At 50.0% G+C, this 26,692-nt stretch overlaps 1 protein-coding gene across 1 annotated transcript in view; it reads left to right on the forward strand.

Annotated features, from left to right (window-relative positions):
• The window catches only part of Susd5 (sushi domain containing 5), a 45,944-nt gene that overhangs the window by 6,270 nt on the left and 12,982 nt on the right, over nt 1-26,692 (forward strand). Inside the window, exons 2-4 of the mRNA XM_021173074.2 lie at nt 628-805; nt 5,386-5,504; nt 25,444-25,632. Coding sequence (XP_021028733.1) covers nt 628-805; nt 5,386-5,504; nt 25,444-25,632 — 486 coding nt within the window. The remainder of the gene's footprint in view (nt 1-627; nt 806-5,385; nt 5,505-25,443; nt 25,633-26,692) is intronic.

Raw genomic sequence — 26,692 nt, forward strand, 5'->3', positions numbered from 1 at the left:
GTGTGTGTGTGTGTGTGTGTGTGTGTGAGAGAGAGAGAGAGAGAGAGAGAGAGAGAGAGAGAGAGAGAGGGACAGAGACAGAGACAGAGACAGAGACAGAGAAAGTACATATGTGTATATGCCTGTGGAAGCCAGAGAGCAACTTCAGCTGTTTTCCTCAGCTGCTGCCCACTGTGACTCTTGAGACACGGGTCTCTCACTGGCCTGAAACTCCTCAGGTAGGCCAGGCTGGACGGCCAGTGAGCCTATAAGCTATCTGGTACCACCTTTTCAAGGCTGTAATTACAAGTCAACACCTGGCTTTATTTTTCTGGGGTTTCTGCAGATCAAACTTGGGGCCCTTAAGTCTCCAAGGCAAACACCTAACCAACCAGTCTATCTCCGCACTCCAGTTATATTTTTGTTTGTTGACTTGTTTATAGTAGACTAGAACTGGTGAGACTCGGTGTCCCACTCTTCTTCAAGACAGACGGGAGACAAGACAGGAGGATGATTGGAGCTCACGGGTTTGAAGCCCTCTTGGGCCACAGGTCCCAGGGCTGGTATGCACCAGTGTCGGCTGACAACCATCACACTTCCTTCCCAGTGCCTCCGACCTCACCCACCTATCGCTCTCATCCTGCACAGGGAAGCTCTTCGTGCTGGGCTCTCAGAATGGCTCTCAGGGCCTGGACCTGGAGGCAGCTCGGCTCTCCTGCAGGAGCAGGGGTGCCCACCTGGTGTCTGCTGCAGAGCTGAAGAGAGTGGTCCGGGACTGTGCCTCCGCAGTGTGCACAACAGGCTGGCTGGCGGATGGCACCCTCGGGTGAGTCTCCAACCACCTCAGCTGCCCTACCTAGGTGTATACGGGGTTCAGCAATTGGCCTGCAGGGACAGTAGGACAGGCTATGTGGAGTGGACTGTGGCTTCTAGCATGTTCAATTTATTATTTATTTGTGTGTATGTGTGCATGTACATATCAGCTTTTGATGACACACACACACACATGGAAATCAGAGGACAACTTTTCTTTTAAATCTTTCTTTTTTTGTTTTTGTTTTGTTTTGTTTTTTGTTTTTTGAGACAGGGTTTCTCTATGTATAGCCTTGGCTGTCCTGTAACTCCCTCTGTAGACCAGGGTAGCCTCAAACTCTACCTGTCCCTGCCTCGCAAGTGTTTGTACTACAGGTGTGCACCACCGCTGTCCAGCTCAGAGAGCAGCTTTTCAAAGTCAGTTCTCTCCTCCCTTCAGCCTTGTCAAACCAGGGTCTCTGTTTCTGCTTCTCTGTGTCCTCCAGACTAGCTGATCATTCAGTTTCTGGTCAGTTCTCTGGCCTCTGCTCCCATCTTGCCTGACCCTTCCAGCATGTTCTGGCTTCCGGAGTCGTTTACCTTTGTAGCTTTATAATTACTTAGAGGTAACTAGAGTTTGAATCTAAAACACCCCCATGAGCTCTTGTTTTGAATGCTTGTCTCAGACTGGAGGCACTATTTGTAGGGAGGGCTGTGTGGGGTCAAGGTGATCGAGTGGAAAACTGGGGGGGCCTGGCCTCTGAGGTTACTAGAACAGCCTGATTCCTGTCACCTTTTGTATCCTGGTCTTCAGTCATGTGATCAGCCTCTGGCACCAAGACTAGGTGGTTACCACCCCCCTACCTCTCCAGCTGTGTGGACTGAACTCTCTGAAACCATGGGACCAAACAAACTCCCTTGAGTTGTCTCTCTTAAGTGGTTTGCCTACAGCTGTGCAAAGGTACAGATACAGATGAGATGCCTACTCACTGAGGAAGGCTAGGGCTTCACACAGGGCCCTTGCCAAACAGTCTAACCAGTTCTAGACAACATACAACAATGTTAACTGTTAGTGAAAAGACCCAGCTGCTTCCGGCCCCCAGATGTTGAGTTATCTTCAGCCTATGAATCATGCCAGCTCAGGGTCTAGATCAGTGGGGTGGGCACCGGACGTGGGGAAATAAAGGGAGTGGAAGAGACCCTTGTCCTGCCAGAGCTCAGAGAGACTGGGTGGGCAGACGCAGGAGAATGCCACGCACTCTCCATGCTGCCTGAGTGGGCGCCTGGTTGTGGGAGGCCACGGAAACCAGTCCTGGGGGTTGGGGGTGGAGAGGGAGCAGTCTGGGGTCCCTGGGCCTCACGGAGTCCAGGGACAACATGGTCTAGCTCTTGGGCATCACAGGACATCACTAGACAACTCAGAAGAGCTGAGAATGGGTGGGGGCCCTAGGGTGGCAGTGGCCCCGGGCTGAAAGGACAAAAGGGGGTTGGGGGAAGGCGCTGATAGGTTCCCGAGAGGTCGAGAGTCCTTGGTCCAGTCTGGTGGCTGGAAACACTGGGAGGCCTTCCTGTGGGAGATTAGACGCTGCTCTTTAAGGGAAGGCCTATTCCATCACTCTAGCACAGCGGGTTTCGATGAGCAGAGATGGTCCATGGTTTTAGAGCTTTATTGTATAAAATAGGGGGAGAGAGAGAGAGAGAGAGAGAGAGAGAGAGAGAGAGAGAGAGAGAGTAGAGAAGTAGAGGGCAACCCTTCTATAGTGGGCTGGGCTAACTTGCTGTTGCAGGGTAACTGTGGGGAGGAGCATGCCTGACTATAGCCTATGTGACTGATGGCCACAGAATGATGGAGCTGGGTCCTCGTGTCAGGAGCCTATGTCTGGGAGCATGGCAAACAGGCCTTCTGTCCCTTGCAAATTAATCTGCTGGGTCTCTGGGGTTTGACCAGAAAACAGGTTGCCTTTCATGGTCCCACATAGTGATTCTCAACTTCTGGTTCTCAACCCCTATGAAAAGGCCGTTCGACCAGAGTAAGACTATCCGAACAGAAATCACAGATATTTACATCACAATTCATAACTGGCAAAATGACAGTTACGGAGTAGCAACGAAAAGAATTTTATGGCTGCGGGTCACCACATCATGAAGAGCTATATTAAAGGGTCGCAGCATTAGGAAGGTTGAAAAACACTGCTCTGGACACTACAGAGCAGACGACAGGCAGCCCCACTGTGTGCTGAGTTCCTAATCCACAGAATGCTTTAGAGAAGTAAGTCTTACGATTAGCTGGGGGAAATGTCCCAATAGTGTTGGCATCTGTTCTTTAGATTTCAAAGATGATAACAGCATTTCAGGCTTCCAGGTGTCTGGAAGAATCCATAAAATTTTACTTTTAAGGAAGACAGTTCCACTCTAGGCCTGGACTTATTTCAACAAACAATTTTTGTTAGCATAGTATTTCTCACACAATATGAAAGAACCAGTCACACTAGGAGACTAAGGATAAGTAAAATTCAGGAGACATAAAGCTAAAAGAAATTCTATGTCTCAGCATCAGTTGATAGTGACTTTCAGATGATAATCCTTGGGGCTGGAGAAATGGCACAGCCATTAAGAGCACTGGCTACTTCTGTCGAGTACCTGGGTTTAATTCCCAGCATGAAAAAGCAGCTTACAACCATCTGTAACTTCAGATTCCAGGGGATCCTATATGCTCTTCTGACCTCCTTTGACACCAGGCACACACAGCGTGCACAGACACACATACATACAGGCAAAACACCCATATACATAAAATGAAAATAAATCCTTTTTTTCAAAAAGATGACAATCCTTAAAATTTTTCACAGATATAAAAGGCAAGGGGAAATTTAACAGCATGAGAAACTATAAAAAGAGTCAAATGGAAATATTTTATAATTTTTTTAAAAACCCTAAAGTTAATGGATCGAGCTAACAGCTGATTGAAAAGAGCCAAAGAGAGAAGTAAGAAAGTGGAGTCTCTCTCAGAAGGAGATATGCAGAGTAAATGAAAGAGGGAGAGAGAATAAAGACAACGTAGAGAAATTGGTGAGGGAGATGAGACTATATGTTGCAATTAGAATTTTAAAAGAAAAGAAAGCAGGATTGGAGAGATGGTCTGGCACTTGAGAGGTCTCGTGTTGTAGTGATTACCACTTCTTTAGCACCCACTCAGAGGATCTGTGGTGGAGACTATCTCCATGCAGCATCCGGCCTGAGGGGTGCTGGTTTTGTGTCTCTATACAGATGCCTGGGTGATACAGAGGGCAGACCCACTGTGAACCCTCTGTGTTCTCAGATGCTCCCATCCCACCCAGATTATGCAACCTGCCTGCTCCAGCTTGGTGGACTTAGTGGCCCCACCCTAGCCACCATTTTGTTCTGGTGCCTCACACACGCCAAGCACAGATTTATCAATGAGCTATACCCTTTGCTGTAGCACCTCCATCTTACAAGTTAGCTTGACATCTGGAGGGATCTGAGTAACTTGCCTAAGGATACCAGACTACTCCCTTCTATGCTAGCTTGTCTTCTGGTGGTTCAACAATTAGCTCCAATCCCTCTCTGTGGAAGGCAGCCCAGATGCTTTTCTCCTTGAAGTCCCACCTCAGTTTCTGTCTTACCCCAGTTTCCTCCTTGGCTCATGATTGCAGGCACCAGGGTCCCAGGTTTTGCCGTGGCTTTTTATAGACCTCTGAGACATGTCGGACAAGGTGATTTAGCAAAATGACTGCACCCTCCTCCTTCCAACCGTAAGCCACTCCTCCCAGCTCTCCTCCCAGCCAGTCTTTAAGTCTTCTATACTCCTGAGTCTGAACCTAAAGCCCATAAAAGGCGTTAGAAGGAGATTACAAGCTTCAAAACTTTATCAAGGAGCAATGGCTCTTGGAGAGGCTTCCTGAATAAAAAGAACTGTGTCCTAGTGATGTGTTTCACTCCTATGATTGCACTCTGAGTTTCCAAAGGAAGGGAAGAACCTAAGAGCAGGCATCACTTAGAAGACCCCCCCCCCTTCTCCGGAAGGCAGCTGTCCCTCCAGCAGGTGCTCAGAGAAGCAAGAGGCTGAGCAATAGGACAGGGCTGACTGGCTGACCCTGGCTATTCAGAGAGAAGTGATTCTGTTGAAGCTGAGCTTTGTGTTCCGGGGGAGTTGTAGGTGTCTTTCCAAAGATTAAGAGCTCACTGCCAAGCCTGAGGACCAGGAACCTGCGTGGTAGAGGGCGAGACCTGATCCATGCTGTCCTCTGATCTTCAGATGCACAAGCCCATGCAGAAATTACACAGAATGTAAAGAGAAACTCGAGTGATTCCTTTGAGGAATTGTTCCATAGTCAAGGAAAAAAAAAAGAATGCAGAAGGGAGGGATCAAAAGGTAGTGCCTCTGAGAGCTGAACTGATGCCTTCCAGTTAACTCCAGCATCACATGTCTCCCCAAAACATGACCTTTGTCTGTGGAGAATGTTTCTTTTTGGATGCTTTTGCCCAAAGGTCGTGATTCACCTAAATATCTGCTGACTCAGCTGAAGGAAAAAAATAGTTCTTTTCAACCCAAAGACGTTCTCCTAACCCAGGCTCCTCCTCTGTCTGTTTCAGGACGACTGTGTGTAGCAAAGGGAGTGGTGAACAGCCAGTCTCCAGAGCTGTGGACGTGAGAATTGACAGCCACCCAGTTCCTGGTACTAAGTACAATGCTCTTTGTATTAAGGACGAAGGTCAGTGTCTGTAAGGGTCCTGGAGGCTGTGAGTGGCAGCTGTTATCATGGGTAGGCCATCTAGACAAACACTCTGAGGTGACACTTCTCTGAACTTGCTTTCTTGAGTCTTCCCAGGGCGGGTGGAGGGCTGTCTCAGCAGCTAAGATCACTCACTGCCCTTCCAGAGGACCTCTGGTGCTCAGCACCCATGTTGGGCAGCTGACAACCTCCTATAACATCCAATAAACTCTTCTGGATTTTGTGGGCACTAGCATTCACAGGTGCACATGCACACACATAATTTTTAAAAATAAAATAAATAAGCCAGATGATGATGGCACACATCTTTAATCCCAGCACTCAGGAAGCAGAAGCAGGCAGATATCTGTGACTTTGAGGCTAGCCTGGTCTACAGAATGAGTTCCAGGATAGCCAAAGCTACATAGAGAAACCTGTCTTGGAAAAAAAAATAGTAAGAGTTAATAAATAAAATATAAAAGTTTAGAAGGGCTCTAATTAGGGAGAACCTGAACAGGAGGGTGAAGGTGGCCAGGCATTGGTACATATTGAGCAGAGTTCACAGAGGTGTGGCAGAGAAGATAACTTTGAGCCCGTGTTTCAGAGAGCCTCTGGAGATGGTGTGCATGTACCGGTTAATGACTCATTGTTGTGACAAAAGGTGACAGAGAGGAGCAGGTGTTTACTCAGGCTCCCGGTTTGAGGGGAGAGTCCCTTAGGCTGCTGGCTGCAGAAGCTTAAGACTGCTGTGGGCATTGGGTCTGTACCTGGGAATCCAAGGGACGAAGGCCATTGTCCTTCAGACCCTTCTTCCCCCAGAGGTCGTGGGGTGGCACCAGCCACTCTGGAGACATGTTAAACAGCCCTTGTAAGCACCTTCACAGTCACACCTGGAGCTGCATCTCCTACATGATAAATCCAGCTGAGCTGATAATGAAAACTAATCGTCACCGTGCAGAGTCGTGATTTTCTGATGGGGGCAAAGGGGCCATGATAGCTGTCGATCATTGGTCAAGGGATGTGTCAGGAAATGTGACTTCTAGGATGTTGTTTGTATGAGTACAAAGAGGTGAAGGCGCCCATCAGGTACCCTGTGCTAGAAAGGTCCAGGTTTCTAGGGAATGAGAGCAGAGCCCTGGTGTGTCTGCTACAGCTCCTCAAGGATCGCTGCTTAGGCTTCTGTCTCTCTTCCTACTGAGGGCACACAGAACACAATCCCATATCCGAGCTGGAGAATTGGCTCAGAGGTTAAGGGCACTGGTCGCTCTCACAGAGGATTCAGCACCCACAGGAAGGCTCAAGACAAGGTGCCGATATATACATACATGCACTCAAAACACTCATACACATAGAATAATTAGATACACCTTTTAAATTTTTTCTTTCTTAGTTCTTATTTTTATATGCATTTTATTTCTGGTGTTTGACAGAATGTAGGTCTATATGTCGGATCCCCAGGAACAGGAGTTACAGACAGTTGTGAGCTGTCATGTGGGTGCTGGGAATTGAACCCAGCTCCTCCAAGCCCATAAATAAATCTTCAAAAATCCCTCTTCTGAAAAAAAGAGATGTATAGGATGTAGGAAACTGCCTGTGGGGGAGAAAAAGTCAACTTCGTGTTGGAAAAAATTGGCCAGGTGGTGCAGAGAAAATTGGTGGGAGGCTTCTCAGGAGCTGTGTGTGCTGTGGTGTGCTGTGATGTGCTGTGTGTGCTGTGTGTGCTGTGTGTGCTGTGGTGTGCTGTGATGTGCTGTGTGTGCTGTGTGTGCTGTGTGTGCTGTGGTGTGCTGTGATGTGCTGTGTGTGCTGTGTGTGCTGTGTGTGCTGTGTGTGCTGTGTGTGCTGTGTGTGCTGTGGTGTGCTGTGGTGTGCTGTGATGTGCTGTGTGTGCTGTGTGTGCTGTGTGTGCTGTGGTGTGCTGTGGTGTGCTGTGATGTGCTGTGGTGTGCTGTGGTGTGCTGTGTGTGCTGTGTGTGCTGTGATGTGCTGTGTGTGCTGTGTGTGCTGTGGTGTGCTGTGGTGTGCTGTGGTGTGCTGTGTGTGCTGTGTGTGCTGTGCTGTGTGTGCTGTGGTGTGCTGTGTGTGCTGTGGTGTGCTGTGTGTGCTGTGGTGTGCTGTGGTGTGCTGTGTGTGCTGTGTGTGCTGTGTGTGCTGTGTGTGCTGTGGTGTGCTGTGGTGTGCTGTGGTGTGCTGTGATGTGCTGTGGTGTGCTGTGTGTGCTGTGATGTGCTGTGTGTGCTGTGTGTGCTGTGTGTGCTGTGTGTGCTGTGGTGTGCTGTGGTGTGCTGTGTGTGCTGTGTGTGCTGTGGTGTGCTGTGGGTGCTGTGTGTGCTGTGGTGTGCTGTGGTGTGCTGTGTGTGCTGTGTGTGCTGTGGTGTGCTGTGTGTGCTGTGTGTGCTGTGGTGTGCTGTGGGTGCTGTGTGTGCTGTGGTGTGCTGTGTGTGCTGTGTGTGCTGTGGTGTGCTGTGTGTGCTGTGTGTGCTGTGGTGTGCTGTGGGTGCTGTGTGTGCTGTGGTGTGCTGTGGGTGCTGTGATGTGCTGTGGTGTGCTGTGTGTGCTGTGGTGTGCTGTGTGTGCTGTGTGTGCTGTGTGTGCTGTGGTGTGCTGTGGGTGCTGTGTGTGCTGTGGTGTGCTGTGGTGTGCTGTGGGTGCTGTGTGTGCTGTGGTGTGCTGTGTGTGCTGTGTGTGCTGTGGTGTGCTGTGGGTGCTGTGTGTGCTGTGGTGTGCTGTGTGTGCTGTGTGTGCTGTGGTGTGCTGTGTGTGCTGTGGTGTGCTGTGTGTGCTGTGTGTGCTGTGGTGTGCTGTGGTGTGCTGTGTGTGCTGTGGTGAGCTGTGTGTGCTGTGGTGTGCTGTGGTGTGCTGTGTGTGCTGTGGTGTGCTGTGTGTGCTGTGTGTGCTGTGGTGTGCTGTGTGTGCTGTGTGTGCTGTGGTGTGCTGTGGTGTGCTGTGTGTGCTGTGGTGTGCTGTGTGTGCTGTGCTGTGTGTGCTGTGGTGTGCTGTGATGTGCTGTGGTGTGCTGTGTGTGCTGTGGTGTGCTGTGGTGTGCTGTGTGTGCTGTGGTGTGCTGTGTGTGCTGTGCTGTGGTGTGCTGTGGTGTGCTGTGTGTGCTGTGGTGTGCTGTGGTGTGCTGTGTGTGCTGTGTGTGCTGTGGTGTGCTGTGTGTGCTGTGTGTGCTGTGGTGTGCTGTGTGTGCTGTGGTGTGCTGTGTGTGCTGTGCTGTGTGTGCTGTGGTGTGCTGTGTGTGCTGTGTGTGCTGTGTGTGCTGTGGGTGCTGTGGTGTGCTGTGTGTGCTGTGGTGTGCTGTGTGTGCTGTGGTGTGCTGTGGTGTGCTGTGGTGTGCTGTGGTGTGCTGTGGTGTGCTGTGTGTGCTGTGGTGTGCTGTGATGTGCTGTGGTGTGCTGTGTGTGCTGTGGTGTGCTGTGGTGTGCTGTGGTGTGCTGTGTGTGCTGTGGTGTGCTGTGGTGTGCTGTGGTGTGCTGTGGTGTGCTGTGGTGTGCTGTGGGGTTCTGTGATGTGCTGTAGTGTGCTGTGTGTGCTGTGGTGTGCTGTGGTGTGCTGTGGTGTGCTGTGGTGTGCTGTGTGTGCTGTGGTGTGCTGTGGTGTGCTGTGTGTGCTGTGGTGTGCTGTGTGTGCTGTGGTGTGCTGTGGTGTGCTGTGTGTGCTGTGGTGTGCTGTGTGTGCTGTGCTATGTGTGCTGTGGTGTGCTGTGTGTGCTGTGGTGTGCTGTGTGTGCTGTGTGTGCTGTGTGTGCTGTGGTGTGCTGTGATGTGCTGTGTGTGCTGTGTGTGCTGTGTGTGCTGTGTGTGCTGTGTGTGCTGTGATGTGCTGTGATGTGCTGTGGTGTGCTGTGTGTGCTGTGGTGTGCTGTGATGTGCTGTGATGTGCTGTCGTGTGCTGTGTGTGCTGTGGTGTGCTGTGTGTGCTGTGTGTGCTGTGTGTGCTGTGTGTGCTGTGTGTGCTGTGTGTGCTGTGGTGTGCTGTGGGGTTCTGTGATGTGCTGTGATGTGCTGTGGTGTGCTGTGTGTGCTGTGGTGTGCTGTGGTGTGCTGTGATGTGCTGTGATGTGCTGTGGTGTGCTGTGTGTGCTGTGGTGTGCTGTGTGTGCTGTGTGTGCTGTGTGTGCTGTGTGTGCTGTGTGTGCTGTGTGTGCTGTGATGTGCTGTGATGTGCTGTGTGTGCTGTGTGTGCTGTGTGTGCTGTGTGTGCTGTGTGTGCTGTGTGTGCTGTGGTGTGCTGTGTGTGCTGTGTGTGCTGTGATGTGCTGTGTGTGCTGTGTGTGCTGTGGTGTGCTGTGGGGTTCTGTGATGTGCTGTGATGTGCTGTGGTGTGCTGTGTGTGCTGTGGTGTGCTGTGTGTGCTGTGGTGTGCTGTGTGTGCTGTGTGTGCTGTGTGTGCTGTAGTGTGCTGTGTGTGCTGTGTGTGCTGTGTGTGCTGTGTGTGCTGTAGTGTGCTGTGTGTGCTGTGTGTGCTGTGTGTGCTGTGTGTGCTGTGGTGTGCTGTGTGTGCTGTGGTGTGCTGTGATGTGCTGTGATGTGCTGTGGTGTGCTGTGTGTGCTGTGTGTGCTGTGTGTGCTGTGATGTGCTGTGGTGTGCTGTGGTGTGCTGTGTGTGCTGTGCTGTGCTGTGTGTGCTGTGTGTGCTGTGTGTGCTGTGCTGTGGTGTGCTGTGTGTGCTGTGGGTGCTGTGTGTGCTGTGGTGTGCTGTGTGTGCTGTGTGTGCTGTGGGTGCTGTGTGTGCTGTGGTGTGCTGTGGTGTGCTGTGTGTGCTGTGGTGTGCTGTGATGTGCTGTGGTGTGCTGTGGTGTGCTGTGTGTGCTGTGTGTGCTGTGTGTGCTGTGTGTGCTGTGGGTGCTGTGATGTGCTGTGGTGTGCTGTGGTGTGCTGTGTGTGCTGTGGTGTGCTGTGGTGTGCTGTGTGTGCTGTGTGTGCTGTGTGTGCTGTGGGTGCTGTGATGTGCTGTGGTGTGCTGTGGTGTGCTGTGTGTGCTGTGGGGTTCTGTGATGTGCTGTGGTGTGCTGTGGTGTGCTGTGTGTGCTGTGTGTGCTGTGTGTGCTGTGTGTGCTGTGGGGTTCTGTGATGTGCTGTGATGTGCTGTGGGGTTCTGTGATGTGCTGTGGTGTGCTGTGTGTGCTGTGTGTGCTGTGTGTGCTGTGTGTGCTGTGCTGTGGTGTGCTGTGGTGTGCTGTGTGTGCTGTGGTGTGCTGTGTGTGCTGTGGTGTGCTGTGGTGTGCTGTGTGTGCTGTGGTGTGCTGTGTGTGCTGTGGTGTGCTGTGTGTGCTGTGGTGTGCTGTGTGTGCTGTGGTGTGCTGTGGTGTGCTGTGGGGTTCTGTGATGTGCTGTGTGTGCTGTGGTGTGCTGTGGGGTTCTGTGATGTGCTGTGATGTGCTGTGGGGTTCTGTGATGTGCTGTGTGTGCTGTGGTGTGCTGTGGTGTGCTGTGTGTGCTGTGGTGTGCTGTGTGTGCTGTGTGTGCTGTGGTGTGCTGTGTGTGCTGTGTGTGCTGTGGTGTGCTGTGGTGTGCTGTGTGTGCTGTGGTGTGCTGTGTGTGCTGTGCTGTGTGTGCTGTGGTGTGCTGTGATGTGCTGTGGTGTGCTGTGTGTGCTGTGGTGTGCTGTGGTGTGCTGTGTGTGCTGTGGTGTGCTGTGTGTGCTGTGCTGTGGTGTGCTGTGGTGTGCTGTGTGTGCTGTGGTGTGCTGTGGTGTGCTGTGTGTGCTGTGTGTGCTGTGGTGTGCTGTGTGTGCTGTGTGTGCTGTGGTGTGCTGTGTGTGCTGTGGTGTGCTGTGTGTGCTGTGCTGTGTGTGCTGTGGTGTGCTGTGTGTGCTGTGTGTGCTGTGTGTGCTGTGGGTGCTGTGGTGTACTGTGGTGTGCTGTGGTGTGCTGTGGGTGCTGTGGTGTGCTGTGGTGTGCTGTGGTGTGCTGTGGTGTGCTGTGGTGTGCTGTGTGTGCTGTGGTGTGCTGTGATGTGCTGTGGTGTGCTGTGTGTGCTGTGGTGTGCTGTGGTGTGCTGTGGTGTGCTGTGTGTGCTGTGGTGTGCTGTGGTGTGCTGTGGTGTGCTGTGGTGTGCTGTGGTGTGCTGTGGTGTGCTGTGGGGTTCTGTGATGTGCTGTAGTGTGCTGTGTGTGCTGTGGTGTGCTGTGGTGTGCTGTGGTGTGCTGTGGTGTGCTGTGTGTGCTGTGGTGTGCTGTGGTGTGCTGTGTGTGCTGTGGTGTGCTGTGTGTGCTGTGGTGTGCTGTGGTGTGCTGTGTGTGCTGTGGTGTGCTGTGTGTGCTGTGCTGTGTGTGCTGTGGTGTGCTGTGTGTGCTGTGGTGTGCTGTGTGTTCTGTGTGTGCTGTGTGTGCTGTGGTGTGCTGTGATGTGCTGTGTGTGCTGTGTGTGCTGTGTGTGCTGTGTGTGCTGTGATGTGCTGTGATGTGCTGTGGTGTGCTGTGTGTGCTGTGGTGTGCTGTGATGTGCTGTGATGTGCTGTCGTGTGCTGTGTGTGCTGTGGTGTGCTGTGTGTGCTGTGTGTGCTGTGTGTGCTGTGTGTGCTGTGTGTGCTGTGTGTGCTGTGTGTGCTGTGGTGTGCTGTGGGGTTCTGTGATGTGCTGTGATGTGCTGTGGTGTGCTGTGTGTGCTGTGGTGTGCTGTGATGTGCTGTGATGTGCTGTGGTGTGCTGTGTGTGCTGTGGTGTGCTGTGTGTGCTGTGTGTGCTGTGTGTGCTGTGTGTGCTGTGTGTGCTGTGTGTGCTGTGTGTGCTGTGGTGTGCTGTGGGGTTCTGTGATGTGCTGTGATGTGCTGTGGTGTGCTGTGTGTGCTGTGGTGTGCTGTGTGTGCTGTGGTGTGCTGTGTGTGCTGTGTGTGCTGTGTGTGCTGTGTGTGCTGTAGTGTGCTGTGTGTGCTGTGTGTGCTGTGTGTGCTGTGTGTGCTGTAGTGTGCTGTGTGTGCTGTGTGTGCTGTGTGTGCTGTGTGTGCTGTGGTGTGCTGTGTGTGCTGTGGTGTGCTGTGATGTGCTGTGATGTGCTGTGGTGTGCTGTGTGTGCTGTGGTGTGCTGTGTGTGCTGTGTGTGCTGTGTGTGCTGTGTGTGCTGTGTGTGCTGTGTGTGCTGTGTGTGCTGTGGTGTGCTGTGGGGTTCTGTGATATGCTGTGATGTGCTGTGATGTGCTGTGGTGTGCTGTGTGTGCTGTGTGTGCTGTGTGTGCTGTAGTGTGCTGTGTGTGCTGTGTGTGCTGTGTGTGCTGTGGTGTGCTGTGGTGTGCTGTGTGTGCTGTGGTGTGCTGTGTGTGCTGTGGTGTGCTGTGTGTGCTGTGTGTGCTGTGGGTGCTGTGATGTGCTGTGGTGTGCTGTGTGTGCTGTGTGTGCTGTGTGTGCTGTAGTGTGCTGTGTGTGCTGTGTGTGCTGTGTGTGCTGTGGTGTGCTGTGGTGTGCTGTGTGTGCTGTGGTGTGCTGTGTGTGCTGTGGTGTGCTGTGTGTGCTGTGGGTGCTGTGATGTGCTGTGGTGTGCTGTGTGTGCTGTGTGTGCTGTGTGTGCTGTGTGTGCTGTGTGTGCTGTGATGTGCTGTGATATGCTGTGATGTGCTGTGATGTGCTGTGGTGTGCTGTGTGTGCTGTGTGTGCTGTGATGTGCTGTGGTGTGCTGTGTGTGCTGTGGTGTGCTGTGTGTGCTGTGGTGTGCTGTGATGTGCTGTGGTGTGCTGTGTGTGCTGTGTGTGCTGTGTGCTGTGTGTGCTGTGTGTGCTGTGGTGTGCTGTGTGTGCTGTGTGTGCTGTGGTGTGCTGTGTGTGCTGTGGTGTGCTGTGATGTGCTGTGGTGTGCTGTGTGTGCTGTGTGTGCTGTGTGTGCTGTGATGTGCTGTGCGGTTCTGTGATGTGCTGTGATGTGCTGTGGTGTGCTGTGTGTGCTGTGTGTGCTGTGTGTGCTGTGCTGTGGTGTGCTGTGTGTGCTGTGTGTGCTGTGATGTGCTGTGGTGTGCTGTGTGTGCTGTGGTGTGCTGTGGTGTGCTGTGGTGTGCTGTGTGTGCTGTGTGTGCTGTGGTGTGCTGTGTGTGCTGTGGTGTGCTGTGGTGTGCTGTGTGTGCTGTGTGTGCTGTGTGTGCTGTGATGTGCTGTGGTGTGCTGTGGTGTGCTGTGTGTGCTGTGCTGTGCTGTGTGTGCTGTGTGTGCTGTGTGTGCTGTGTGTGCTGTGTGTGCTGTGCTGTGGTGTGCTGTGTGTGCTGTGGGTGCTGTGATGTGCTGTGGTGTGCTGTGGTGTGCTGTGTGTGCTGTGGTGTGCTGTGGTGTGCTGTGGTGTGCTGTGTGTGCTGTGTGTGCTGTGTGTGCTGTGTGTGCTGTGGGTGCTGTGATGTGCTGTGGTGTGCTGTGGTGTGCTGTGTGTGCTCTGGTGTGCTGTGGTGTGCTGTGTGTGCTGTGTGTGCTGTGTGTGCTGTGTGTGCTGTGGGTGCTGTGATGTGCTGTGGTGTGCTGTGGTGTGCTGTGTGTGCTGTGGGGTTCTGTGATGTGCTGTGGTGTGCTGTGGTGTGCTGTGTGTGCTGTGTGTGCTGTGTGTGCTGTGTGTGCTGTGGGGTTCTGTGATGTGCTGTGATGTGCTGTGGGGTTCTGTGATGTGCTGTGGTGTGCTGTGTGTGCTGTGTGTGCTGTGTGTGCTGTGTGTGCTGTGTGTGCTGTGTGTGCTGTGCTGTGGTGTGCTGTGTGTGCTGTGGGTGCTGTGATGTGCTGTGGTGTGCTGTGTGTGCTGTGGTGTGCTGTGGTGTGCTGTGTGTGCTGTGGTGTGCTGTGGTGTGCTGTGGTGTGCTGTGTGTGCTGTGGTGTGCTGTGTGTGCTGTGGTGTGCTGTGGTGTGCTGTGTGTGCTGTGGTGTGCTGTGTGTGCTGTGGTGTGCTGTGTGTGCTGTGGTGTGCTGTGTGTGCTGTGGTGTGCTGTGGTGTGCTGTGGGGTTCTGTGATGTGCTGTGTGTGCTGTGGTGTGCTGTGGGGTTCTGTGATGTGCTGTGATGTGCTGTGGGGTTCTGTGATGTGCTGTGTGTGCTGTGGTGTGCTGTGGGTGCTGTGGGTGCTGTGTGTGCTGTGGTGTGCTGTGGGGTTCTGTGATGTGCTGTGTGTGCTGTGGTGTGCTGTGGGTGCTGTGGGTGCTGTGGGTGCTGTTAGGGTACTGTGGTGGGTAGGTCTTCATTATCAGAGACACGTGCTGCTGAATGGGACTGTTCATGTGATGGAGAAAATGCCAGACTTACTAGTTGGTCTCAGAAACAAGTTTTGCCTGGCTCCTCACTGAGAAGTTTTTCAAATACTGGCACGTGGGTGCTGGTCCTGCAGGATTAATCTGCATGCTCTGGGCACTGAGGGTGTTTGTTTTGAGACAGGGTCGAGTCTAGTGCAGGCTAGACTAGAAATGACCATGTAGCCAAGAGGGACATCTGATCCTCCTGCCTCCACCTCCCAAGTGTGGGATACAAGGGTGAGCTCCCAGGCCCCAGCACTGAGCTTCAGAAAACCTCCCTGGTGAGTTTTATATGCCATCTAGGTTGGGAGGTACCTTTTCAAACTCATGGCTTCCCAGACTTCTCTTAAAATGTTTTTTATTTGCTTGTATGTGTACACATCTGGGGACACATGTGTCACTCTGTGTGTGAGTGTGTGTGTGCACGTCAGGGCTCGTGCAATTCAGAGTTCCTGTCTTCTGCCATGTGGATCCTGGGTATCAAAGTCACCAGCAAGTGTTCTTACCACTGAGCCATCTGCCCAGCCCCAGATTCCTCCCAGCATTAGAGACACCAGACCACATTGTTAAAAGCACAAATCCTTGGGCTGCTTCTGGAAGCAGCAAATCACCTCGTCCATGAAAGACGGCAGAAAATCAGTAAACATGAGTGCTAGCAGATGCTTGCCGCACATTCACCAGTGGCCAGCCTGTCTTCCAGTGTGAGCTCTCTTTCTACGAAAGGGTCTCCATTGGCTAGGTTCTATGGAAAGCCATCAGAACCATCTCTCCATCGGTCCAACCAAAGAACCAAGAGATGTAGCCTTGTTTTTACAAATATCTAGAGCGAGCAAGATCTGTCTGTGTCTCCCCCTCTATCTATCTATCTATCTATCTATCTATCTATCTATCTATCTATCTAAATTCATTCTATAAATGAATTCAAATGGCTGTTTGGATCCCAGACATTGGCAGTGCTGACCCCTGAGGGAAACAGAACAGAACCTGGTTCCTCTTGTGAGCTCAAGGAGTCAGGTCCTCTGTAGCTTTTATGACGTTAAGTGCCACTCCAGAGCAGAGTGACTTAGAATGACAACTTGGTAGCCCTACAATTTTTTGTGACTCCTATACCAATCCTAGCTAGACTCATTTATAAATCTACAGCCTGCTTGTGGTTTGGAGGCAGCCTTGCTCCTAGGGAGCTGCAATGGTGAGATTCAGGTTCAAAGGAAAATGAAACCTGGAGAGGGTAAGGCCAGCGGTGATGGAGTGGGGCACCTGGCATCCTCCTTAGGCCTCCACACAAGTGTGTGTGGGCATGCACACCTGTGCGCACACGGATACCCAGAGACACACACAGATACCCACACACACAACACTACATATACAGTACAAATAGACACTACATACACATATACATCACACATACAGACATCCTATCACACACAGACACTACACACACCTACACACACAACACTATACACAAGGCACCACACACACATACACACACACACAGACACTACACACACCTACACACACAACACTATACACAAGGCACCACACACACATACACACACACACACACACACACACAATCACTAAAATAAATTACAAAGCAGAGAGTTGAAAAAACAAAGGCAGCCTAAGCAACTGTCCTAGTTTAAAATAGGAAAAGAGACTTGGTAATGAAAGGCAATCTTGGATTGTATCCTGGACTAGATAGAAATAAAACAACTCTATCTGATGGTATTTGAATGCGGCTTGTGAACTGAGCAGCATGGCACCAATGTCGGAATGCCCTGATTTTGATCATTACTGCTGCTGTGGTAGAAGAGCATCACTGCTCGTAGGAAATGCAGGGCAAAGTCTCTTAGGGTTAAAGGGTACCGTTTCTACAGCCTCCTCTCAAATGCAGGTGAGGAGAATTTACAAACGGTTGTGTGTGTGTGTGTGTGTGTGTGTGTCCCATGCAGTGAGTTTCTCCTAGTTTAATGTGAAGAGACATCTCACCTCAGAGAGGACCCCAATGACAGGACAAGAAACGACTCCACTCAAGTCAAGCCTAGTGGTCACTTTATAGGTGTTACTCTCAGGTGCTTGACTGACAGGGTAGAAAGCCCACCCAACCTCAGAGTGTCTGCTGAGGAATGCTGCTATCTCCCATCGTAACCTGTCCTGCGGTCCTGCCTTAGATGGACCGTGTAAGCCATTCCTCACAGTCCTCCAAGCTTGGCGATGGAGAGGCTGTTCTTCCCTTGTGGGGACTACCGCGTTGACATAGGTTACAGAGGGAAGGAACACCTCCTTGGCCAAAGCAAGCACTGGCTGGCCAGAGGGATTCCTCCATACTGTCAAGTGCTGCTGGGTGAGCTCTCCTGAGGTTTCTTAGCACATGCAGTTAATAAGGCTCAGCGGAGAGGACCCAAGGGGGTGGAGGCTCAGCTCGGAGGATTTGCGGTCCTACTTAGCATGGGTGAGGCTCAATTGGATGCCCCACAGCATACCCTCCTTCTACCCTCTCTCTGGGTGAGCATCATGGCCGAGTCACTGGTGCTGCGCCCTTCTGGCAAGGCCAGGAAAATGAAGGGTGCTTACTTCAAGACTGGCAGACAGGCATCTGCTAAAATGCCCAGAGAGAAGATGGGGCCTGGCTTGCATGCGCGCAGCCCCTCCCACACTTCTTTAAAGCCGAGCTCATCCCCCGATGTGTAGATGCGGCTTTTTCCTTCGGGTGTTTTTGTTTCAGACAGTGAATTTCCAGTCCTGTGGTGATCTCACTTTGACTAATAAGTGCAGTTATTTTTAACTGACGGGATGCTGATGAAATACGCCTCTTCCATTTGGGTCGTCCCGTTCCCATCCTCCCTCTCCCATCGTTGTACCCGTGTCCCCTCTTCCCCCCCACGCACCGCCTCTCCTTTGGGAGCTTCTCCGTTGGGTGGGCAGCCTGGGACTTGGAGGCGTCAGGCTTCCCTTCCACTCTGTCTGCCACACTCCAAGCCAACACTTTGCTGCTGTCTCTGCTCCTGAGACAGAGCTGGCCTCAATGTTCCTTTCTTGCAGGCGTTGTCACCCCTTACATGACAGTCACCTTTGCTTCCCATAAAGACAGGCAGGGATGGGCAGTTTTGTTATGCCTTCAAGAAGAGCTGGATCCTCGCTGTCCCCAAGACAAGACAGATGGGAATTTCTGAAAGGAACCAGTTCTCAGGTCTGCCTTGGAGGAGTCCCCCTGCCTCAGGAATGGCTTTGGGAAATTTCCCCGACTGAGGCATCTCTCTAGCCCCGGCTCAGCCTATCTTTTAACCTCTAACTATGTGGGTATTTTAGAGGATGTGGTCAGGACTGTGCTCCTTCAACATTTTGAGTGTTCTGTGTTCAGATTTAGGCTCAAAGATAGTCTAGTGACTCCATGTCCCAGAAGCAAAGGAAATAGAGGTGAGTCTTCCCCACTCTTCCTCTTTACCACGTCAAGGGCTCCTTCTCTCTGTGTGTGCACTGTTCCTTGTCTGCTGTGGATTTTCTAGTCTTCTGGCCTTTGTGGGTGGTGCAGTGGCCATCAACCTTCCTAACGCTGTGACCCTTTAATACCCCACGCTGTGGTGACCCCAACCATAAAATGATTTTCGTTTGCTCTAGTTTTCATAACTGTAGTTTTGCTACTTTTATAAATTGTAGTGCAAACATCTCCACTTTCTGATGGCCTTAGGCAACCCCAGTAAAAGGGTCATTCATCTCTAAAGGGGTCCTGACCCATAGCTTGAGGACCACTGGTTTAGAAGACTCCGAGCTGGGTAGCCATGTTGAACAGTAGCAAGGGAGATCTTGGTGCATTTGAGAACTGTCCCAAGCAGGAGGGACAATCTGAGATAAGACTGGAGACATTGAGAAGAGTTATCTGCGGGGGAGGAAAACTGTATTGGATTTTTAAAGAGGAGATGGGAAGCCATTGACCAGCTCTTGTCTAGAATGTGGGTTTTGAGCATCTCGTGATTGTTCTACTCGCTGGAGGTAGAATGTAGGTGAGCACAAGCCCCCGAGCTTGCTCCCCACATGGAGACCCATGTTAAGCTAAGAGAGAGCTGGGTGCTTAGCTCGGTGGTAGGCTGCTTGCCTCACCAGTGTGAGGCCCTGGTTCAGTTCCCTATAACTCAGACAAACAAACAAACAGAATAGAAAAGAAAGCAAGTTGAGAAGCCAAGAGTAACATAGGTCCTGGACTTTTCTATTGAGACAAAGTGCTCTGTCTATGGTCGTACCACCCTGAACACACCCGATGTCATCTGATTTCAGAAGCTAAGCAGAGTCGGGCCTGGTTAGTACTTGGATGGGAAATAAAGCACCCAGACCAAAAGCAACTCGAGGAGGAAAGGGATTATTTTGCTTACACTTCCAGGTCACAGGCCATCATTGAGGGAAGTCAGGGCAGAAGCTCAAGCAAGAACTGAAGCAGAAACCGCGGAGGAAGGCTGATTACTGGCTCACTCACTGGCTCTGGCTTAGCTAGCTTTCTTATATAGCCTAATCCACCTGCGTAGAGATGGTACCGCCCAGAGTGGGCATCCACAGACCTGACTGATCACAGTAATTGAGGTTCCCTCTTCCCAGATGGCTCTAGGTTGAGTCAATTTGACAGTAAAATCTAATCAGGACTGTGAGGCCAATACCCTTGTCCACATGGACACATGCACACACGCACACACACACACACACACACACACACACACACACACACACACAGAGTGCCAAGCACTTACTACTCTTGTAGAGGACCGGCTTCGGATTCCCAGTGTCCACATTACATTGGGTGGTTCACGACTCTCTTAACTCCAGATCCAGGGGTGCTGACATTCTTTTTTGGGCTCCGTGGGCACTCACACCTACACACACATGCACACACACACATTCATACACAGATAATAAAAAAATATTTTTTGAAAGAAATGAAAAACCACCTGGGTGTGGAGGCACTTGTCTTTAATGCCAGCACTCAGGAGACAGAGGCAGGGAGGTCTCTATGAGTTCAAGGGCAGCCTTGCATACTGTCTTAGTCAGGGTTTCTATTCCTGCACAAACATCATGACCAAGAAGCAAGTTGGGGAGGAAAGGGTTTATCCAGCTTACAATTCCATACTGCTGTTCATCACCAAGGAAGTCAGAACTGGAACTCAAGCAGGTCAGGAAGCAGGAGCTGATGCAGAGGCCATGGAGGAATGTTCTTTACTAGCTTGCTTCCCCTGGCTTGCTCAGCCTGCTCTCTTATAGAACCAAGACTACCAGCCCAGAGATGGTCCCACCCACAAGGGGCCTTTCCCCCTTGATCACTAATTGAGAAAATGCCTTACAGTTGTATCTCATGGAGGCATTTCCTCAACTCAAGCTCCTTTCTCTGTGATAACTCCAGCTGTGTCAAGTTGACACAAAACTAGCCAGTACACATACATAATAAGTTTCAAGTCAGCCAGAGATGCACAGTGAGACTTCCCCTGCTCCTGGGGACAGGGGGAGAGGAAAAGGAGAGCCACTACAGATCTCATGGATATTAAAAGAATTGTAAACATAATATGAGTATATAACTAGGGCTGGAGCAATGGCTCAGCAGGTGAGCCAGCTGCTGCTTTGGCAGAGGACCTAGTTTCAGATCTCAGCACCTGTATCAGGTGGCCCACGAGTCTAGCAGACAGTTTGGTTCCCCAGCGCACAGGCTGGGTGGGTCCAACCAGCCGTAACTCCAGCCCTAGGGCTTCTGGTGCCCTTTCCCATTCTCTGCACTCATATGCACAAACCCAAACCCAGACACATAAATACATGTGATTATATATATATATATATATATTTAAAAGATCTAAGTAGCTGCACCTTCAGCTTTGAAACCTAGATGAAATAAATCAGTCCATTGAAAGAACAGTCTAGTAACCCTGTTAAGACAGGAGCGATCTCAATTAGTCTCTCTCTGTTAAAGAACAAAATAAATAATAACTCTGGGACAGAGAGCATCAGGCACAGATGGGCCTGGGCATTTAAGGAAGAAATTATGCTGATTCTCTATGAAATTTTCCAGAACTTAAAAGCAGAAGGAATACTTCCTAATTCATTCCATGAGGCCATTATTACCTCCAAACCAAAACCAGACAAGGCATTCCAAGAAAAGAGGACTACAGACCAATTTATCTCATGAACACAGACAAGAAAACATTAGCAAATCCAATCTAACAAGCTATAAAAGAATTACACAAGCCACGTGTGGTGGCATGCTTGGAACCTCCCACTCCAGAGAGGCAGAGGCAGGGGAATCACAAATTTGAGGTCAGACTGGGCTATGTAGTGCTCCACCCCACCCCAAATTTACAGGAATTGGGAAGATGGCTTAGTGGATAGGTACACTTACTCCGCAAGTAAGAAGACCTGGGTTCAGATCCCCATCATACAAGGCAAATGCTGTACACGCCTATGGCCCCAGAACCAGGGATGGAGACAAGGTTGGGGTTGGGGGATCCTGGGAACTTTATGACCAAGCAGCCTACTAAACTTCAGGTTTAGTAAGAAACCATATCTTAAAGCTACCGGGTGGAGAGTCAGAGAGGAGGACACTTGGTATCCTGCTCTGAACTGTGTATGTGCATACATGAGCACATGGGCCCACACATTCGCATATAGACAGCATGCTTGTACACACACACACACACACAAGTAAACACAGTTAAAAATGATAAAAATCAATCTTTTTAAATAAAATAAAATAAAAGGTGGACAGAGCAGTAAAGAAAAGCTAAAGTTGTCTTTGTCTACAGATAAAATAACTGTATAGGTGGAAAACTCCAAACAATATTATAACCTTTTTTTATTCATTTGCTTAGTGGGTAATCAGGCATGCACATGCTCTGGTACATAGGAGCTCAGAGGATGACTTGTGAGACTTGGTTCTCTCCTTCTACTGTGTGAGTTCTGGGGCTAGATTCCAGGTCACCAGACTTTTGGCCAAGTGCTCCTATGCACTGAGCCATCTCTCCAACCCCCAAACCTAAAACAATTGACAGAAGTGTCTTGAAATTGATCATAGCAAAGTTGCAGAATACAAATTATGATGTGTATAGAGTTGACTTCATCAATTTGACAGAACCTAGAATTGCTTGCGAAGGGAGTCAATGAGGGATTATTAACATTGGGCTGGCTGTAGTCATGGCTGTAGAAGTTGTCTTAAATTAATTGATGTGGGAAGACACTGCCCACTTTGCGTGGCACCATTCCTAGGCAAGAGAGTCCTGAATGTATAAGCGTGGAGACATTGAGCACGAGAAAGGTGAGCTAGTGAGTACCAACAAACGAGAAACGGACAGGTCTGCGGGAGACAAGGATTGCCATGGGAAGCAGACAAAGAACTCTCAAAGCTCAGCAGTAACTAAAAAGTACTCTGTTTTAAAAATGGACAAAAGAACTGAGCAAATACCTCACCAAAGAAATAGACAGGCAGCAAGCAAGTGTAGGAAGAGATGTTCAATGTTGTGTGTCCTTAGGGAATTGCACATGAGAACACAGACCATCACTGGTCTGTCTTAAGTTCCGTTGCTGTGATGTATACCCTGATGAAAAAGCAAATTGGGGAGAAAAGGGGTTGTTTTAGCTCACAGTATCAGATTACAGTCTATGAACACAGGGACTTCAAACAGCGAGTGACCACACCCATACTTAGGAGCAGAGAGAGAGTGAATGCATACAGCCCACCCGCTCACTTGCTCTTCTGTGTGCATCTCACTTTCTTATACAGTTCAGAAGCCGCTGCCTAGGGAATGATACCACCCACAGTGGGCTGGGTCTTCCCACACCAATTAACTTAATTCAGACAGTCACCACAGTGGAGGCAATTCCTCAATGAGACTCTTCCCAGGAGAGTCTAGCTTGTGTCAAGCTGACAAAAAATGACCATCACAACTTCATTTCTATCAAAATAGCCAAAATCCAAAACTCTGGCACCTTCAAATCCATGCAAGAGCATTAACTACAACATTCCTGTTAGCAATGAAAAATGGCTCTGCTACCTTGAAAGACAGTTCGACAATCTTACTAAATTGATGTTGTTTGTGTATGATGGTGGTGGGAGTTATATGTGCAGTTTTGTGTGTGCTGGAAGACCAGGAGATAACCTCAGGTGTTACTGACATTGTTTTTGGCTCAGGGACTCTCCTTTTTTTCTGGAACTCACCAAGTAAGCTAAGCTGGCTTGCTGGCCAGGGAGCCCCATCCCCCATCCTGGGTGTCTATCTGTCTCTGTCTCCCCAGAGCTGGGATTGCAAGAATGAGCCACCCCACCCAGCTTTTGTAAGTGAGTTTGTAAGACTTGAACTCAGGTTCTTATTTATCTACTGAGTCACCTCTGAGACCCCATGTTGTTACTCTAGTCACATGATCCAGCGGTTGCCCATGTTGGGGAGGAAGGAAGTACATCAAAGAGGCCTTTTAAGACCAGAAAGTGCTCTTTAGGATACTGTGACAGAGGACACATGCCTTGTAGCAATTGTCCAAACCCATAGGATGTACAGTTCCAAGAGCTGACTGTGAGGGACATCGTATAGACTTTGCCGGGGGTGGGGGTGATGTTTCTGTGTTAGGAATGTAACTATATGGGGCATTGCTGAGGGAGGACACAGCCTGAGGTGGGAGGGAAGTAGGTATATAGGAATTCAGTGTATCTTCATTTCAATTTTGTGCAAATCTAAAATACTTTTCCACAGATATAGAGTTAGCTAAAACTAAACTAAACCAAACCAAACCAAACCAAACCAAACCAAACCAAACCAAAACAGAGTTCTCAGAAATAGGCACAATTGAATCCCATTTGGGTTAAATTATACAGATGTTGGGTCAGTGAGAGGGCTCAGCAGGTAAAGGAGTTTGCCACCAAGTTTGACAACCTGAGTTTGATCCCTGGGACCCACAGGGCAGAAGGAGAAATACTCTGCCCCAAACTCCTCTGGTTTCCACTCATGCTCTGTGATAAGTGCCCACTCGCATGCACATGTGTAGACACATGAAACAAATATATGTAATTTCAATCTTTGAAGAAATAAGCAGATGTTTTATATGCATTTTATGTCATTTTGAATCTCAGCTCCACATATGACACAAAGACAAGTGGGATTTGTCTTTCGGGGCCTGGTTTCTTTTGCTTAGCGTGATGACTTCCAGTTGTGCCCGCCATCATGAAAATGTCATGGCACTCTTTCCTCTATGGCTACATAAAATTTCTTTTGTGGGAAATGCCTTGGCTGCTTGCTAAGGCATTTAAGCATGAGGGCCAGCATTCAAATCCCCAGGATCTACATAAATGCTGGGTGGACATGGTGGCCTGCCAAGTGGACATGGTGGCCTCCTGGGTGGACGTAGTGGCATGCCTTCAGTCCCAGCCTCAGAAGGCAGAGACAGGGAGTCGCCAGAGCGAGCTAGGTAGTGAGATAGCCAGAAGGGAGAGCAATCGATCTGCCTGAGAACCTCTGCCTCGGTGAGTAAGATGGGAGAGAGGGGCGAATGTCCTAAATGCACACATGTGCATGCAAACATGCATGCGCACCACACGCACACATGAAAAAATAAACAAATTAAAATTTCATCCTGCATATGTTCCATTTTTTATCATTCCAACTCTTGCATATATGGAGCTTTGTGTATGTGCATTTATATATGTATAGAGTGAATATTTCCATCTGTATGTATTTTACATGTATTTACATGGCTGCACTTGTGGCCATGTTTCCATTAGCTATCAGATAGATGCTATAAATGTATTTATGTGAGCATACATCTAACGAGCACTTCTGCATGTAGGTAGGTCTCTTGACCACACACTGATTCCTTCATCCAAACAAGGCCAAAGGACCTGTGCGAGGCTTGTACGTGTGAGTCACCAAGGAGACCGCAGAGGGGTCTCAGTGTCTGGCAATTTTAAAATACAAACTATAACTCGGTACCATGATGAGTCACTTAATAGGCTTTTTTTTTTTTTTTTTGGTGCCTCCTCCGTGTCAGGCATTCTGCCAGGCAACGAGCTAGAGAACTTGTTCCTGGGATCCTGATTTGGGTATAGGTGACATTCGGGACAAGGTGTCGGGGTAGGTGGGTTCACTCTGCAAGGTTTTTTTCTCGTAGGCTGGAAATGTTCTGTATCACTTGTGTATCCGAACTCGGCCTGATGCTGGGGTGGAATACTGGCGACAGCAGCTTGGGGAAGGGTGGCTTTCTTTTGGCTCACAGTCTGAGGGTGCAGTCCATACATGGTGAAGATGGCTGGAGGCTCCTGCATCCCCCAGTCAGCTCTCCCTCTGTCTGTGTCTCTCGGTCTCTCTCTATCTCTGTGTCTGTGTGTCTCTCTGTATCTCTCCGAGTCTCTATGTCTCTGTCTGTCTTTCTCTATCTCTGTCTCTGTCCTTTTCTCTCTCCTATACTCCTGACTATCTTGGAACTTGCTATGCAGACCAGACTTGCCTCACACTCACAGAGATTCTCCTGCTTCTGCCTCCCTAGTGCTGGGATTAAAGGTATGCACCACGATGCCCCACTAAATTCTCCTTTGTGTGTAGTCCTGGACCAGAGCTCATGAAATGTGACCCTACATTAAGGTCCTTCAACCTCAGTTAACCCAGTCTAGGAAGCCCCACATATATCCCGTATAGACGGGCACAGAGATACATTTCCATTGTGGATCCTAGTTCTGTTAGGCTGACAAGGGAGATTAACCATTACACTTTGGAGACTCTGACTGTTGCTGCTTCTCCTCAGAGAGACCGTGTGGAGACCCACCGTCATTCCCACACACCATCCTCCAGGGTCGCACTGGCTTGGAGATGGGGGATGAGCTGCTGTACCTGTGTGCACCAGGGTCCGTCACAGGCCATCGGGAAACGGCCTTCACCTTGCTGTGCAACAGCTGTGGGGAGTGGTACGGACTGGTGCAAGCCTGCGGGAAAGGTAAGTGCCACTTGTCTACCTGCAGCTCACACAGGGCACGTAGACAGCGGCCATTCCACCTCTTTCCACCTGCAGGCATCGAAAGCCTGGGAGTATACGTGCTTGGGGCATTGCACATGTGGTGTGAGAACAACCGCCCTCTTCATCTGCCTGCTGGAGGTGAAAGGTTAACAAGCACTCTCTCTTCTCTGAGGAGAGACTTGATCTTAAGCTAAAGTGTTTTTTTCTTTTCTTTCTTTTTCGTTTATTATTGTTGTTGTTGTTATTTGTTTGTTTTGTTGTTGTTTTTTTAAGACAAGGTTTCTCTGTTTAGCCCAGGCTGTCTTGGAACTCATTCTGTAGACCAGGCTGGCCTCAAACTCAGAGAGCCACCTGCCTCTGCCTCCCAAGTGCTGGGACTAAAGGTGTGCACCACCAGTGCCTGGGTCTGAGTTACTTTTGAAATAATTTGTATTATATTATTTTATGTGTTATGGGTGCTTTGACTGCATGCGTATCTGTCAACCCAGAGCTTGCCAATATAAGCAGAGATAGTCTTGCTAGCCAGCTTGCTCTATCTCCACCTTCTGGATCATAAATTAAATTAGAGACATACTGTCATACCATGTCAGCATTCACAGGCATTTCTGGGGAGTCAAACTCTGGTCCTCACCCAGTACAGGAAGCACTGTAGCCATTGAGACATCTCCTCAGCCCCGCTACAGTATTGTATTTAGGACAGTTTGTCCTCAGATGTCCTGTAGATCATGACGGTGACTAGAACACTTTTTGGACCCTGCAATCCCATCCACATCGTCTAAGTTTTGTCTGTTGTATGTCTCTGCTGTTAATGACAATCCATAGTGTGATACAGCCCTGTATGCCAGGCTGCCAGAGGGGACATTTGGCTTGTTTTCATTTTGTGGCTGTCAGGAACTGTACCCATGAGCTAGCTGCCTGTCATCTGTGCCACTGGGTTCTCAGGCTGTGTCTGGTCACTGGCTCCTATGAGCGGAACTCTGCCATGCAATGTGCCTGCGCAGTGCTAGGGGTTGCTCCCCGGGTGTTTTGTAGACCAGGC

The sequence above is a fragment of the Mus caroli genome, unplaced genomic scaffold, assembly GCF_978045245.1.
Source record: "Mus caroli unplaced genomic scaffold, Mus_caroli_1 scaffold_11, whole genome shotgun sequence".
Classification (NCBI taxonomy): Eukaryota; Metazoa; Chordata; class Mammalia; order Rodentia; family Muridae; genus Mus; species Mus caroli.